The sequence below is a fragment of the Ylistrum balloti genome, unplaced genomic scaffold (genome assembly GCF_031769215.1).
Source record: "Ylistrum balloti isolate Yb309-2 unplaced genomic scaffold, AGI_CSIRO_Ybal_v1 Utg369952, whole genome shotgun sequence".
In the NCBI taxonomy this organism is placed as follows: domain Eukaryota; kingdom Metazoa; phylum Mollusca; class Bivalvia; order Pectinida; family Pectinidae; genus Ylistrum; species Ylistrum balloti.
This window is the reverse complement of record NW_026782054.1, coordinates 163,480-181,155: the sequence shown is the minus strand read 5'-3', so window position 1 is coordinate 181,155 and position 17,676 is coordinate 163,480. Positions and strand designations below refer to the sequence as shown.

At 37.8% G+C, this 17,676-nt stretch overlaps 3 protein-coding genes across 3 annotated transcripts; 2 read left to right on the top strand and 1 right to left on the bottom strand.

The window, feature by feature from the left end:
• Positions 1-442: 442 nt before the first annotated feature.
• Positions 443-1,387, bottom strand: LOC132547381 (uncharacterized protein K02A2.6-like). The gene has a single exon (XM_060211139.1). The coding sequence runs from the start codon at positions 1,385-1,387 to the stop codon at positions 443-445; it is 945 nt and encodes a 314-aa protein (XP_060067122.1).
• A 1,247-nt stretch (positions 1,388-2,634) lies between these two features.
• Positions 2,635-3,444, top strand: LOC132547380 (uncharacterized). The gene is made up of 2 exons (XM_060211138.1): positions 2,635-2,695; positions 2,798-3,444. The coding sequence occupies exons 1-2, from the start codon at positions 2,635-2,637 to the stop codon at positions 3,442-3,444; spliced, it is 708 nt and encodes a 235-aa protein (XP_060067121.1).
• A 429-nt stretch (positions 3,445-3,873) lies between these two features.
• On the top strand, positions 3,874-5,169 carry LOC132547378 (uncharacterized). The gene is made up of 3 exons (XM_060211137.1): positions 3,874-4,119; positions 4,264-4,472; positions 4,686-5,169. Exons 1-3 carry the CDS (start codon positions 3,874-3,876, stop codon positions 5,167-5,169), a joined length of 939 nt encoding a protein of 312 aa, XP_060067120.1.
• The last annotated feature ends 12,507 nt before the right edge of the window (positions 5,170-17,676 follow it).

Genomic DNA, 17,676 nt, shown 5'->3' with positions numbered 1-17,676 from the left:
AAATCTCAGTTATGATAATATTATTGATATCACCATTTTTAAAACCCACATAACATTTTAAAAATTGTTCTATCTTGAAAATTACTGTTCTGAACAACTACTTTGACATGACAATAATTCTAAATGATTTTCATCATCTGATTATGTAAATATGTAACTATGTGCCTTATAAAATAAACACATCATCAGTTCTGACAGTTGCAATTCAAGTCCATAATGAATACAGATTAATCTGGATATTTATCACACATATTAGAATAAATGTTCCCAATTAACCAACAATAAAGTTTTCAAATTTACTGGACACTCTAGTAGCGCGTCCCGACCTCCTGGGTTCTGTTGTGGGAGATCAACACGTTTCGGAGTGATAGGTGGGACTCCTATTTCAACATTGTCTTCCGCAACCCTGACTTCGGTCGGTGTCAAAGCATGTCCATGCGCGTCAATGTCTATATTGGCGTATTCGGCTGTGTCGATATTTCTGAATCTGTCCTTGAAACCTTTTTACTTGTGTTACGTTTCGTTGGAAAGTTCCTCTCGGAGTGTCCAGCCATACACAGTTCCCATGTTTCCCAATAACTTTGACTGGGTCTTTGCTGAATTTTGTACTGAGCCTGTTTTCGCGATGCTGCTTTACCAACACAGTATCTCCAACGTTCACATCGCTCTCGATCGCGTTTCGTCTTGCGTCTCCATACAACTTTCCTTGTCCTTTCCTTTTCGCGTCGCGATCGCGTACCTCAATATTGACGTCATCATGGAAATTCGATATCTCCGGCAACTTGTTTCTCAGTTTCCTACCGAATAATAGCTCTGCAGGGCTGACTCCTGTCGTGGATTGTGGCGTAGAGCGGTACATAAATAGATAGGTCTCTAATTCCTCCCTCCAATCACGACCTTCAACTTGTGCGATACGGATCCTTGTCATTAATGACCGGTTTTGACGTTCAACTTCCCCATTTGCCTGGGGCCATAATGGAGTAATGTGATGATGCTCTATGCCTGCCTCCTCCATATACTGATTAAACACCTCACTACGGAATTGTGGTCCATTATCCGTAGTAATAGATAGTGGATATCCATGCGTACTAAACATATGTTTCAAACTTTGGACGGCTTTCTCAGCAGTGATAGATTTTGAAACAGACACTTCCACCCACCGAGAATAATAATCAACTATAACCAGTATATTGTCACCCGATGGTAGTGGTCCCAGAAAATCAGCAGCAATGTGTTGCCATGGCCCTGAAGATAAATCCGTTCTTACCATAGGCTTAGGTTTCGTTGGCATGGATTCCAACTGACATCCATAGCATTTTTTATAGAATTTTTCAATATCGCCGTCTATGCCCGGCCACCATACCTTACATCTCATACGCTGCTTCATGACAACTATTCCTGGATGAAATTCATGTCCGGTCTCCAACACTTTGCCTCACAATGACATGGGTATGACAACTCGAGTGCCTCGCAACACTAATTATCCTATAGCACATAATTCATGTTTCACCGGTAAATACTCCTTACAATCGACATCGTACCACCTCCCAGACAATAGACATTTCCGAATGTCGCACAGATCCGCGTCCAATTCTGACTCGCATTCGATTTCTCTCGTTGTCATAGCAACAGGTGTAGATTCTTGTGCAACAAATCTAACGTACACCTCTGTGTTGTCTATTTCAGACGCTTTGGTAGTCGACTGTTGGACTAATTGTGAAAGAACATCTGCTATATTGTTCGGCCCAGGGATGTGCGTAACTTTATACTTGTACTGTTGTAAACGCAACACCCAGCGTTCCACACGCGCACATGGTTTCGATCTTGTCGAAAAGATAAACTCGAGCGGTTTATGATCAGTTATTAGCTCAAAATCTGTGCCAACCAGATACATGTGAAACTTCTCGCAGGCCCACACCAACCCCAATGCTTCCTTCTCAGTTTGAGAATAACGTCGCTCCAGATCTGTTAAACTCCTACTCGCATAACTTATAATGCGTGTATTGCGACCCCTGCTCTTGCAGTAATACCGCACCTAGTCCTACTGGACGTGCATCAGCTACAACTTTCGTTTTCGCGTCTACATCATAGTATCCGAATGTATCGGTATTCGTAATACGATGTTTGAGTTCATGAAACGCATTTTCTTGTTCCTGGTTCCATTTGAACGGTACATTTTCCGAGTCAGTTTTCTGAGAGGTTCCGAAATTGTCGCCAAATCTGGCATAAATCGTCCACTGAAGTTCACCAAACCCAGAAAACTACGCACTTCTGATGCAGACTCTGGTGGTCTCGCGTTTAAAACGGCTTCTACTTTGGTGCTCGACATGCCAATTCTGTGTTCCGATAACACGTGACCCATGAATTCGATATTCGGCATATTGAATCGACACTTATCGAAATTCAAAGTTGTAGGCGTTATGCTGTTTGTCTGGGAGTTATTCCCCTTGTTGTGTATTACGTCATTAGTTATGATAGTAAAGATGAGGGAACGAAGCCAGGGTGTTTTGTGATGGTTTCCAGGGTAGATGCAATCTGGGGCATCTTTAGTTTATTCACGGCTACCGACACTACATATTGGCGACGAGGATACTCATAAGGGCTGTTATACGGGTATTGCTGTTATTTTCGGCCATGGCTCAATTAATCGAACTGAATGGTGTGCAAAAGTTCGAACCTCGAGGTGACAGGCAGGGTTAGACATGGGAGCGCTGGCTGAAGGGATTTGAGCTGTTCGTGACAGGAAAAGGGGTAGCAAATGATGCTCAAAAAACGGCGTTGTTACTTCACTGTGCAGGACCGGAGGTGCAGGACATTTTTTATACCTTACCTGATCGTGAACCCGCTGGTGAGGAAGTTTCAGCTTATAGGGCGGCAGTAGCGGCGTTAAACAAATATTTCAAGGGAAAGGTGAATGTGCCATATGAACGGTATGTGTTTAGAAATTTGGTGCAGGGAACGGACAGTATTGATCATTTTATAACGAAACTTAAACAACAGGCCAAATTCTGTAATTTTGGAAATGAGGATGAGCAGATACCGGATCAGATTATCGAGAAATGTGCATCACAAAAGCTCAGAATACGCTTGTTAGAAAAAGGGCAGGATCTTACTCTGGATCAGCTAAGGGCTATAGCACAAAGTCTGGAAACGTCACAGTCTCATGCTGTGCAAATGGAGAAAAATTCTATCTGCGGAAATTCGTCGAGAACGGGTGAAATTCACAAAATAAGTCCAAAAAGCAAAGGGAGACGTCAGCCTAAAACTTGTTTTAATTGCGGACGTGAAGGACACTTCGGACGTGATAGTGAGTGCCCAGCACGCGGACAGAAATGTAAGTCATGCGGCAAAGTTGGACATTTTGCAGCACGATGCAGATCACGTAATGGTCAACATGCTGGTCGGTCAAAGGGACATAACTCTTCGGCAAATGATCGTCACTGAAAATGGAAGAACAGGGACTCCGAAAAGGTAAATACCTTAGTATCTGATAAAGAGTGTGATTCAGATGACGAATATGCTTTTCAAGTGAGGTCGAAAACATCGGCAAAAGATGTAGTTCACATAAAACTGGATAATCAAAATTTTTTTTGATTGACACTGGTGCTTCTGTTAACATCATTGACAAAACATTGTGGGCGGAGCTAAAAAGAAACAACATTAAGTGTACGTCTGAAAAAAGTAACAAAAAGTTGTATTCGTAAGGATCAAAACAACCATTACCATTACTGGGGAAGTTTACCACAACAATGACGTCACAGGGCGGAGTTTGTATACAAGACGATGTTTTCGTTTTGGATGGTAGCGGTCCAGCATTATTGAGCAAAAACACAGCAAATGAACTGAAGTTGTTGACATTTAATACAATCGAGGATGTGTGCAACAAATATTCCGAATGTTTTCAGGGAATTGAAAAAACTTAAGGACTTTAAGTTGAAATTACACGTTGACGAGACTGTCACACCCGTAGCTCAACGAATGTATGGTGTTCCGTATAGTTTACGTGAAAAGGTGACCAAGAAAATTGAGGAGTTAGAAAGCTTGGACATAATTGAACCTGTATATTCTCCCAGTCAGTGGATTAGCCCTGTTAGTGTTGTTCCAAAACCCGACTCTGATGTACGTTTATGTGTAGACATGCGCAAAGCTAATCAAGCAGTGATTAGAGAACGCCACCCAATACCGACAATCGATGAAGTTTTATACAAGTTGAACTGAAGTTCCGTGTTTAGCAAATTGGATTTGCGTTACGGTTACCATCAGATTGAGCTGGATAGCGAGTCACGTGACATTACAACTTTTGTTACACATGCTGGATTATATCGATACAAACGGTTGATGTTCGGAATAAACGCAGCACCGGAATTGTATCAGCACATTATTTCTCAGATTTTCCATGACATCGAGGGGGTTGAGAGTATATCGGACGACATTGTCGTGCATGGTACTACAAAAGAGGAGCATGATCAGAGGTTAGAACGAGTGCTGTCACGAATGCGTGAAAAGAGACTTACTTTAAATCGCAAGAAGTGTTAGATAAGACTTGACAAAATTCAGTTTATGGGTCATATTATATCTGGCAGTGGTATCGGACCAACGTCCGAGCGTGTAAAAGCTGTACTGAATGCGACAGCGCCAAAAACCGCTTAAGAAGTCAGGAGCTTCTTGGGACTTGTGAACTTCAGTGCTCGTTACATACCAGATCTCGCTACGATATCAGAACCGTTACGGAAGCTCGTGAGGAAAAGCGTTACGTTTGTTTGGGGACGTAAACAACATGAGAGCTTTGAAAAGCTAAAGGACTGTTTAGCAAATGCTAGTGTGCTAGGTCATTTCAGTCTAAACGCCAAGAAGACAACCGTCGTTACGGACGCTAACAATGTTGGATTAGCGGCTATTTTAATCCAAGAGGATTCTTCTGGCCAGTCGAAAGTGATCAGTTATGCTAGCAGGTCACTGTCAGACGTGGAGCGTAGATACCCCACTACCGAAAAAGAGGCATTAGCAGTCGTGTGGGGTTGTGACAAATTTAAGCTGTATCTAGTAGGAATTCCGTTTGATTTAGTGACCGATCCTAAGCCATTGGAAGCAATATATGGACCAAAATCTAAGCCGAATGCCAGGATTGAGAGATGGATTATGAAATTAATGCCGTACAGTCCGGTATGAACCTGGGGTTGGAAACATTGCTGACTCTCTGTCTCGGTTAGTGTCTGGTGAAACCGAGGGAAATGCACTGCAAAACGAGGGAAGCAACTCCAGTTGCACTATCAACTCGGGAAGTCGAGGAAATGTCGAAAGTCGATCCCGAACTCAGTGAATTGCGGAAATGCTTATCGGATGATAAGTGGGGCAAGGAATGTGTGAATTTCTTTCCCATTAGACACGAACTGTCACAAATTAGGTTCATTCTGTTGTGGGGTACGCGAATTGTCATACCACAGGCACTCCGACAGAAATGTGTTGAATTAGCACATATTGGACATTTGGGTATTGTGGCTACTAAGCAACAGTTACGTAGCAAAGTATGGTGGCCGGGCATGGACAAAGATGCAGAGAAATTTGTTAAGTCGTGCCATGAGTGTCAAATAGTTGGGTCAAAGCCACACCCAGAGCCGCTGAAGCCAACAGAAATGCCCACGGGGCCTTGGCAAGACTTGGCCATAGATTTACTGGGGCCGCTTCCGGGAGGAAATCACATCATTGTAGTTGTTGATTATTACAGCAGGTACTACGAGATTGAAATCACAAAGGACATTTCATGTGATAGGATAATTGAGGCATTGGAGAATATGTTTTCACGCCACGGCTTGCCATCATTGATTACATCAGACAACGGCCCTCAGTTCAGAGCCAGTCAGTTTAAGCAATACTTAGAGTCGAACAACATTCATCATAGACTTGTTACACCGTTATATCCTGCAGCTAACGGGGAAGTAGAAAGACAGAATCGGTCGTTAATGAAACGTGTGAAAATTGCATTCTCGAAATCTCCTAGGACTTGGAAAACGGACGTCCGGACATACTTATTAGCGTATCGCAGCACTCCACACTCCGTAACTGGTGTGTCGCCAGCAGAATTGATGTTCGGTACGAAATTACGGACAAAGTTACCGCAGGTTGAATCATTGGAAAAATGCCGAGATCAGTACGAGGGAAGTAGGGACAGAGATGCTGTCGTAAAGTTGAAGAACAAACTGTATATTGACGCGAAACGAGGGGCGTGTGATAATACGTTACAACCAGGTGACAGGGTGCTGTTAAAACAAACTGTGCGTGACAAGGTGGACACAGACTTTTATCCGGAACCATATAAACTGGTAGATAAACGTGGAAATAGTTGTGTGGTCGAATCACCGGAGGGGACCAGGTACAAAAGAAAAAGCACACATGTGAAAAAGTACATTTCAAACGCAGCAGCTTATGACAATGACTCTGTAGACTTGTATGAAACAGAAAGCAAACCTGGTGATAACGCGAGTGTTGTAGCGGACAGTAAAATTGTGAACGGACAATTGGACAGTACTCAAAGTTGCACGGTCGCGCGTCCCAAACGTGAAATTGTGTTGCCAAAGAAATTTGTGTGAACTGTGTATATTCTAAAGTGTTCTTTAAAGTTAGGAATTTTTCAATGACAGTTAAATCTTTTTCTTATAGTTTAAATGAGGTGACAATTGAAACCACCTAGGAACTTTGAGACTTGTAATGCAAGTTAAATGTTTATGAAGATTACAATAATTTCAGTATTTTATTTAATAGTAACTCCAGTCACTAGACATTTCATCAGATAGTGAAATGGAAGTTAATTTTGTATTACTATTTAGTAATTGACTTGGAAAGGGATGTAGGCGTTATGCTGTTTGTCTTGGGATTTATTCCCCTTGTTGTGTATAACGTCATCAGTTATGATAGTAAAGATGAGGGAACGAAGCCAGGGTGTTTTGTGATGGTTTCCAGGGTAGATGCAATCTGGGCCATCTTTAGTTTATTCACGGCTACCGACACTACAAAAGTCAGGCCCTTCTCCTGAAGCACACCTAGAACACTTTCCATCCGATCATTGTATTCCTTGTCGGACGCGCCATGAACAATTATATCGTCGAATATACCGTGAACGCCTTCACAGTTCTCGAGTATCTACATGATTATTTTGTTATACATCTCTGGCGCACAGCTGACCCCAAACATCAACCGTTTGTATCGATACATTCCTTTATGAGTCATGAATTTTCCAAATCCCTCAAAACATTTTGGATGTTTATCACGGAAATATATGGCTTTGTGTTCCGAGATATTGTCTACAGGTACTGATTGACCTAGTTTCATGACTCCCAGCTCTATCGCTGTATCGCGACCTAATAACGACTGACCTGTTTCCTCGACGACAAAGAATTCCGCCTCTGTATTTCCATTTATAGAATCCATCTGAATACTGGCTTTAAAAGTTCCAGCTACCTTTAGGGGTACCTTACTCCCATATGGATACAACTTTTTATCCGACATACGCGACTGAGATTTACACAAGACATTTTTACTTTTCATGTGTTCCCAGGTTTTCCTGTCAATAACGTTGACCCCAGCTCCTGAATCAATAATAAATTTCTCTTGTACACCGCCAACAGTTAGCTGTACTTTACCATCTGAATTTGAATTCCCACTGAAAACACAATGTCGACCTGTGTCATCCTCACTCGAACTTTCGACGTCATTATTCGTATTGATTTGTCTCACTTTCGACTGACCTTTCGGACGACCTTTGTTACTGTTACCACCATTTTTGACTTTGATGCGACAACATTTGGCAAAATGACCAACGTTTTTACATTTGTTACACGTTTTCCCTTTACAGGACAGTTTTTATCTTTCTTTATATGCCCTTCTCCTCCACAAGCATAACACACAACAGTTTTACGTTCAGTACTATAGTTCTGACGTTCCGTAGGACTCATTTTATTACTATACTGTTTAGTCTTTGACAGTTTATTGATACTAGTCTCTGCTGTCTCTCCGGCTTCCATCGACTTAACTTGTATTTGTGATGTTTAAAACGCTTGTGAAATTTCTCTTAACCTCCGTAATGTGACGTTAGTTGTTTATAACATTTTCCTCCACAGGCGATTGGAAATACACTTCTCTATTACTGATCACGGATCATTTCATCAGCGTCATGAAAGTTACAATATTCAGCCTTCTGACGTAACCTAATAATGTACTGTTCGACTGTTTCTGACTGATCTTGACTCATAGAACGAAACACAGAACGTTCAAAAGCTTCATTAGCTGTGGGTTAAAATGAGCGGTCAAATCGTCTCTCGCCACAGTATACACAGTATTCTCCCCTTCCGGTTGTCTCTCTGGTAACGAGTAATAAATATCTTGTACTTTGGGACCGGCACAATGTAACATCAGGGCTTTTTTTCTGTTCAGCATTGTTTACTCCCTTCCCCGTTGCATACAGATTAAATGAACGTAACCATTTCGTCCACCTGTAACCTAGCGTGTTTATGTCCGAAACATCAAACTGGGGAATACCATATAAATCGGGGATATTTGCAGCCATCGTGACGAAATAATGTTTTAGCCTCGTCGCCAATAATTTGTAGTGTATTTATACCTGCTTCGTTGCAAGATTCGCATCCTGATTAAACAGTTTGTCTCCTGATTCAACAGACAGCTCAACAACCATGCTGGTCTTCACACTTCCGGTCTTTATTATCTATCCCACAATGCATTGGTACACAGTACATCAATACAAACCCTGTAAACCTAACCGAGTTATCTCCCTTACAATAATTGAGTTCCAATACACAGACACTACAATACTGGTGTGTGCATGCTTGCTTTTCTCGTATTACACACAAACCTATAATTTATAGGCACGTGCGCGCGCATAGAAATGTGACATATCCCTTCTCAAATTACGCCATCGCCCGATGGAAACGGGCCGATGAATATCGAATCAGCTGCGATTAGTAAACATCATAGTAATACCTTATGACATTAGTCAGTCTCCACATGAACGGGAACTTGTTTTTCTTTATTAATTTTGTCATACAGGCAACAACGATACACTGTCAAAATGAGTGATTGCTATATTAGGGATATAGCACTGTCCGTGACGAACATTGCATTTAATGGAAAGCTGAAATCGATTAATAATCTTAACAGATAGGTTTCTTTTTATGTCATTTATGGTCATTACACAAGTCAGATGTAAATGTACTATATTGCGCTTGTGTGTTGTACTTGCCTGCAAAAGTCTGTCCGTTATGCCTACTATGAATGTCACGATGGTGAAAATGATCAAAAGGAATGTATTAACAGTGATTAAGACAATATTTCGGAACTTTTAAGTGTCTTCTGTTTCGTCGACAGAAGCCGTCCGTTTTGCACAAGAAATTAAAACATGTATTTTAATGAGACCAATGCATTACAAAAAAATAATAAAAAGTGAAATTTAAGGACTGACAACGTCTCTTGATAAGCGCGTCGAAAATCTCAGCCACGTAACAAGACCAATGCATGCAGGACATGTTGTGTTTCTCTGGGTATGTCAAAAAAAACAGTTGAAAGAATCTGCCACTGAACTCGACGAATATATATATATATTAATACGAATGAACAGTAAACAGCTGTTAATTTGGATTCTTGTTCGGTTGCGTATCCAATATAAAAAAGGAGGTCCGTATCCTTATCGTTATCTGAATAGTTGTAATTCTGAAGCATGATTAGCTAGATTTTCCTCTTCAGAAATATGATACGATGAGTTTCCTTTGTTATCAAGCTAAGTTAGATCTATTTCTATGCAGTAAATGTGACAATGTGTGCGGTCAATGATCAACTTATTAAATTCCACAATAACACCCTGACATACAGAGTTGTGTTTTGTTTCCGATTTCAAGCTGCTATTTTTTCATCTTAAGATTCATATTCGATATATATAGCCCTTCATGAAAAGCTCTCGTAAAATGACACATTGAAATAGTAAACGGAAGTGGAACAAGAATGCGCTTAAGAAGTGAGGAGTTCTTAAGTCGTTTACATTCAGTTTATTGCCAAAATATAACAATCTTTCCAAACAAATCCAATATTTTTTCTTCAAAATCTTACATACTGCATATGACAATTGATGAATGACTTTGGCCATATATCATCTTGGTATGTTTCGGACGTGTTTGTCTCGTGAATACATTGTGTTTTATAATATGAAATTAAACAGATATGAAACTAAAACTAAAATAAAGCCGTGTGAAAGAAACATACGGGAAATGATAAAGAGATAACCTTTGTACCTATGTCAGTGTTTATAAAAGGTCAACGTCGGTATTCAGTCTACCTCCCACTCATCATGAAGGCCGTCCAGATTTTCGCCTGTATTGCTGTGCTTGTAGCAGGTACCGTATATCCCCTATCGAAACAAAATGTTACTGATTGAACATTTTAAAGAGTTTTGTTTAATTCATAGTATTTGTGTAGATTTTTACAAGGAAAACTGTATCCAAAGCATACATATTTTCGACATAACAACAGCGATTGTGTTACTAGTCAACTCCGTATTGTGAAAACTTAAGGTTGTATATACTGGGACACTTTATGTGTTTCCATAACTTCAACACGGATTTTTGTATGTGTGGGCGTGTGTCTTAGTGCATGAAAAGGTGATATTCAACTAACTTTTCTAAAGCTCGTGATAATGTTTGCATAATATTTTGTTATGCAAAACGTTTGATGTGCATGTAAGCTATTCTAACGGCAAATTTTATAAAACTATACGTTATATTAAGGAAACCGAATCAACGATCTGCGTAGAATCTGAAACATGTAGGTAATATATCAAAAATGTCTTAACATAACCTTGACCTACAAAATATAATCACTGGTTATGTTTCAATGATTAAAACATTTTAAAGACATATATTTAAAATATCTTCCAAAACTTTTGACTTTAAATGTTAATATTAGTCATATTCCTGAAGGCCTTTAGCACGTTTCACTTGTTTGTTTAAAGTCAGATTTGTTTTCAGAATATATCCACTAATTTCAGACCTTTTATTACTACATATTCTATTTAATGACATATTTAAAGATGTTATTTATTATTATTAACTCCTTATCTTATGATAAAAACTTTCCTTCGCTTGTTTCTGCACAAACTGCAAAAATGTGCCTTATGTTATCGATTATTCCAACTCTCTACTTATTTACGTATCGGGGCTAATCACGCCTTACCATTTTTCAATCACATTAATTGACATATAATATTTTTTGAAAAATTACGTACCCTAGTCCTGTATTCTGCAAAATGTTTAAATGAATCTACTACACTCAGTGACGACACAAGAATGTTCCGCCTGTAAAAACACAACTGAATGCCATCAACAGTGTACTCATTCTGGCTTTGTGCCGCATTGCCATGATGGCGAATGTCACTGCCACTCTATTAACGCCTGCACTGAGAAGGATACTGAACCATGCAAAAACCTTTGCGCACCGGAGGAAGTTCCCTCATGTGAACACGGACATTGTCACTGTGGTACGTATCCGTTTGTTTACTCTTCATTGAAAAGTTTTCAGGTCTTACAGAAAAAAAAAATGTCATTTTTTATTTATATTACTAATCTCTCTTTGAACAGCAGTTATTCATAATCGTATCAGTAAATCCATGTAAATACTGCATTTGTCACCGGCAATTTCCTACTTGAGTCGAATAACTAATTTCACGATTTCAATGTACATATCCAGTACTTGTAGCAATTGCTCCGAAACACAAAATTGGAAAAGAGTATTACTTTGGTATATATAATAAAATAATGCAGAACACCATAATAAACTGATATCCTGTCATTTCTGTTTGTATCTAATTATATGACTGTAACTGCCACCTAATAAATGTTTTCGTGAAAATTTCAGACTACCATCACCATCATGGTGGCGACTAAGTTTTCTACACAGTATACAGAGACTACTTTTCAAGAAATTGTGAATGAAATAAAAGCCATACAATGAGACAAAAATTGCAGATTTGTTGTTTCTTTTCTGCTTCCATCGGAAGGTATACTGCAATAACCCCAAAATGTTACGAGTCTAACTCAAGGACTCAAACACCTGTTTTCTGACACCAAACTTTTTCGACGCTGATAAGCAAGACTATCAAAGTCCACTTCATTCAAACAAGTCACCGTTTGGTGACACGCATGTTAAAACCCAAACAGGAAATACTTTTTCCCGCACTCATGTTCGACTGGAAAGTCTTCAGGTGCTTACAGCCGCCGGTCAGTCTTAACCTCATTTCTCATGTATGATGAAAACGATATCAAGATCTGACTAAAACGCGTCCGGTACATTCTGCCCTGACGAATCACAGAAGGACAAAACAGCTGTATGCTGCAGTTTAATTCATTGTTTGGATAAACTATATCTAACTCTAAATGAGTATAAGGTGCTATTCAATTGTGTGTCTCTTGTACAATCTTTAAGATAGCAGGGTGTAGACACTGCTGGTGGACTTGAAGTTCCCATGGTGTACCGTAACCTGAATGCCACGGTTTTATTCATTCCAATAGTGACTTGGTTCAGAATATGCAGATGTAGTTGACACTGTTCTAGGATTGTCTGATATATGAAAATTACGAAGTTCATTTAACTATGAGGACTCTGTCCCTCCCCGTCTAGATTTTGACTTTTCTTTCGATCACTTTGGACTTTCTTCCGTCGCCTCCTAGGTTTCAAAATGTAGTCTCAGCACCATTGACGAGTCCTAGAAGAACAAAACAGCTGTATGATGCAGATTAATTAATTTTTGGCTCTGCTGTATCTAACTCTAAATCATCAACAGGTGCTATTCACTTGTGTGTCTTTTGTACAATCTCCGTCTGTTTGCCAACGAGTTTCTCGAACCAAGACAGCTAATCGCGATTGTGGAATTACACGTGTTAGTATGCCTGCAGAATGAAGAAGAAAACACTTTTTTACTTCCTATGGTTTTATGACGCAGTTGCCATAAACATGATGTGTGAATACAACATGTGATGGATAATAGACAACAAGATAGAAGATAACTTTCACGATGATTTTCAGAACCATTTTTCAGAAAAGACTTATTGCTAGCATTTTTTATTAGTTCCAACTCACTATGAAGGTCTACTTCGTCATCACGTATCTTGTCATTGTCATGGAAACGGGTAAAACATTCTATAGTTCCTTACTATGAGTTGTTTTTTCTCAATTTAGTGACGTAATGAGATTTATATTGATTTCAAGTTCATAACGTTTCAATGAGAGGTGTTACTGTCTTATTGGCGACAAATAGAGAGTAAGACGGATGTGCTTTTCTCAAGAAAATTTCAACGCTTACTTTGAAAACAAATATTATAGATTCTGATATTAAATGACAGATTATTGACATCAAGAAAAGAAACACAAAAAACTATCATCCCCTAACGATTTATTTGGAATAATCCACTCCTTGTAAGCGACATCACGGTAAAACAATTTTTTTTTTTTGTTTTGTTATTGCATATACATCTTAGTAAGAGCAATGACAGTTGGTTTTTAATGGCATATGCAGATATGGACGTTAACTAATATTTAAAAAAAAGGAAATCTTTATCTGTTGATCAACAGTCTGAATATGTAATTTTTGTATCATATATGATAACGCATGCGCACAATTACCGTCGACTGTAACAAAAATAGTTACCCGTCTGAATCGGTCGCGACCATGTTGGCGCTTATTGTCACTTTTATTCCAAATTCTGAATTGATCTGGAATTATCATATATAACATTTACCACATCCATATCAAATACGGTGCTGAGAAACTAAAGTTACTATCTGTGTCGCTACTTTCGCAAGAATTTCTGTCCACCATCATGTGTTCGTGTTTACAAAATGGACTGCCTCGTTTTCAAAATTATCACATGATGTTATCAGCATAAAATTTTAGAGGAGTTTCCCTAACCAAAGAAGTGGTCAAGCTGGACATTAGAAATCGAATGTGAATTGATGGATAACATTGAAATGTAACTGGAGGTGTATAAAATACATATAATCAATAACAAAAATTCATGTTTTTATCGTGATGTCCCGTAAAATACGATTGCCAACCTTATTCAGAAATTCATCAGATCGCAATGTTTGAAAAATACATGTATAAGAGGAGTATAAAAACACGACAATAAATACAATCAAAAAACAGACTTTTATAAATTGTAAGTTGCAATTATTTTGTACTGTGAAAACAACATTCTGGTGTTAAACGTGACACTAAGTAGTTCAGAAGTAAAAGACAATTCATTATAAAAACGCATATCTATGGATCTTTAATACGGTAGTGAACGTATAAACCTGGCTATAGGTTGAACACAGATAATAGCATTTATTTGTATTTTAATATCACAGCCATACTGCTAATGTTTTAAGATTCAATGACGAAAATACAGTTTATTATATATCGAAAGTGTCGTCTTGATATCTAGATTCTGAAATATTTACTGATATTCTGTATTCAGACTGTAATTTCGTAACTTGCGACACTTGCAATTAATTCTGTAACTGCTACTCTAAAATCTCGTGTACTGACGACAGCGATTTGGGTTTTCAATGCCACGGACACGATTTCGGAACGTGTTAAGACAAAAATTGTCATCGTTTTTGATGCCGTAAGTCGTTTAATAATAATGATTGTTGTAAAATAGTTTTAATGTTATGTCATGCTTCATGATTCAGATGTGCCTATTGGCAAAGTAAGGATCACATTTGCTTGTGTGGTGTTACATTAATTATTTGTAGATTATTTGAAATACTATGACTAGAATCTATCTTATACTGTAAGGAAAACACTTTTTTTTTTATTATTGATCAATTTAAAGTGTAGCGAATATATGCACTTTGTCCTTTGTCTGATTCAATTGGAATATTTTCAAATTAGAATCTTGTTTAATCGTATCATTTAACAGAAGTTTGACTCTCCTCAGTTAATATACTGCACAACATATTAAGATATTTTTAGAACAAAAAATGTAAGCTTACTTCTTTTTCTTATTATGTTTCTAAAAATGTATTCTGATTATCCATAGGGCAAACAATACAAACAAAACAAAAAGCTATTAAACAACTCGAGAATTAGGCGGCAGGATATATCATATCCAATGATTGCAGAATGAAAAAAAGAATTTTCGCTCCAATTAAAGATATTGAATACTCTACATTCGGCATGATTTAGAACTTTACTTTATTCTAGTCTGAATATATTTGAATTGAATTACAAGACTTTCAATGACATACGCAAAAAGCATGTTATACCACTCCAGCAGCTATGAGTACAACATGCATTCAAGGTAGAGTTGTTTAGTATTGGAAGTATCAGTAGATTCAAAGACTTGCTTGCAAGCTAGAGCCTGTGTTTGCACAAAATCCATTAACCTAGTGTTGGTAAGAAAATGACTTAAACCGTTGATATGATAGAAACTGACCCTGGCCGAGTAGGTCACTTGATGTCACACAAACGTCTGCCCCTGACCAAGTGAGTATCTTTGTGTCACGATAAGGTCTTGGCCTGACAACGAAAGGTCTTTGTCTTCCTCATTGGAACTGGTGCGACCTAACACAATAGAATGGCACGTGTAGTCCTGTGTTTAATTTTGATATCCCTAATACAGATAGGTAAGTAAAACAACTATTTCTGTACTAAACATTCGGAAAAGTAAAGAATAAACTATGATTTTTTTTTTGTACATTGATGGGTCTTCCTCTAGATTTGGAATTGGGAATTTGATAACACGTCCATACACTGACATATTGGAGAAACACCGTCTTTTAAAATGGAAACAATATGTTTCTTATATTTGATATATGACATATATTCTATATATTTATTAATTTTTTTACCAAACGTTTTATCTTTGCCTTTTCTGATATACAAAAAAATTTAAAATGGCCAAAAAAAGATAAATGATGTCGCATTGTCCAATTCTAATACTTTCTATCATTATATTTCTAAGTTATGATTTCATATCCAATCATTCAATTTAATGGACGAAATTGCCATGTTCAAGAACGGTGGTGATATATATTTGTTTGAAATTTATGTCAATACTGCAAAATAACACTTTTAAATACATTAATCAGTCACTGCCTCAGTTCCCACTTTAAGCACCTTACATTTACTTTTATGCGAACGATGATGTCGTTAATGAAGCGTGAAACCTAATGTATACATCTTGCATTTTTTCCATGATTTCATTCCGTTTGTTCTAGTCTCCTCGGCGAACATTCATACATGTAATGACTTGGATGTGTCGGCTTGTCGCCTACCCTGTCCGTACGGCACAGTGAATGATTGTCAGTCTGGAATATGCACGTGTAAACTAACAGGGGAACTTTGTACCGATAGAGAAGGATGTCTGAAGGCATGTGGCCATCGCCATGCTGAATGTTACGCCAATACGTGTCATTGTATGTAATTATTTAATGTTTTGTTAATATCTAACTCTCAGACAGACCGACCTACCAGCTATTCTTTCAGTACACGCTTTCTCTAGAGTTTACTAGACACAAAATGCAATGAACTATCTATGGGTTTTTTTTTTTTTTTTTTTTAAAAGAAGTTATATCCAGTTTTATTCTTACAAAAATTGTCAGAACAGTAAATTAAAATGCTCTGTTTTCTACTGGAAGAATGTCTACGGAGGACAATCTTCGAACAGCAGAATTTATTTTAACATTTGTTTCATTATTGGATATTGTGCATATGTTCCTGATACCGACAGAAATTGAAATAATATCTAAAATTAGTTTACAAACTTTAATTATTCTTAAACTTGAATAGTTAGTGTCTATTTTCGTAAAAACGGATTGACCATCCTTGCCTTTTTAAGTATCCGTCATTGCCTCGGTAAACAAGAGTTATCGTCCTTGATTCTTGTCCCTGCCTCGTAATTAATTTTATCTTTAATTTGTCTTGCTCTCTATGTATTAGTACACGTTTCCGCAGTTCATAAGGTCAGAACAATTCGAAGTATTACTATGATATAGGACCAAGTCCCGTCATTTAAGCGACAAACTGTTGGTTATTACCTGTTATTTCTTTATCTGATTTAGGATGAAGCGAGTGTTTCAAAGAAAGATATGATTTTTTATTTATTATTTATCGTTGCGTACTTTTTTAGTATCGAATAACCATGCATATGATGATATCACTAATTGTTCTCTTATACAACGAAATATTTTCGTTGTGTTATTTCAGATTATACAACTTCCTTGATAATTTGTTTTGTTTTGCTTTCAGGTATGTAAACGAGAATTTTTCTTCAGCAATCAAACACCGACAAAGCAGCATCATTTTGACATGTATAAAAATAGATGAGTTTTTCTTTTCATTATTAAATCATCTCTGTATCAGACATTTAATTTTTGTTTTAATCTCCGACTTTAGATGACAAAATTAAATAAAAGGTTGTTAGTCTCTTTATATCACAAGTGACCAAAGTTCTATTCAAAGATTATAAAAGGATTTTTGTGTTCAATGCAAGAACCACCTCAGTCAAATTTATTCTTTATCTCAAGTGAGAGGAGGCAGTGATAGGTGAAAGATTTATCGGAACTTTGAGCTTAAAGATAAAGCCAAACAACAAATATACTAAACAAAAACAAAACAAACAAAAACAAAATCTACAC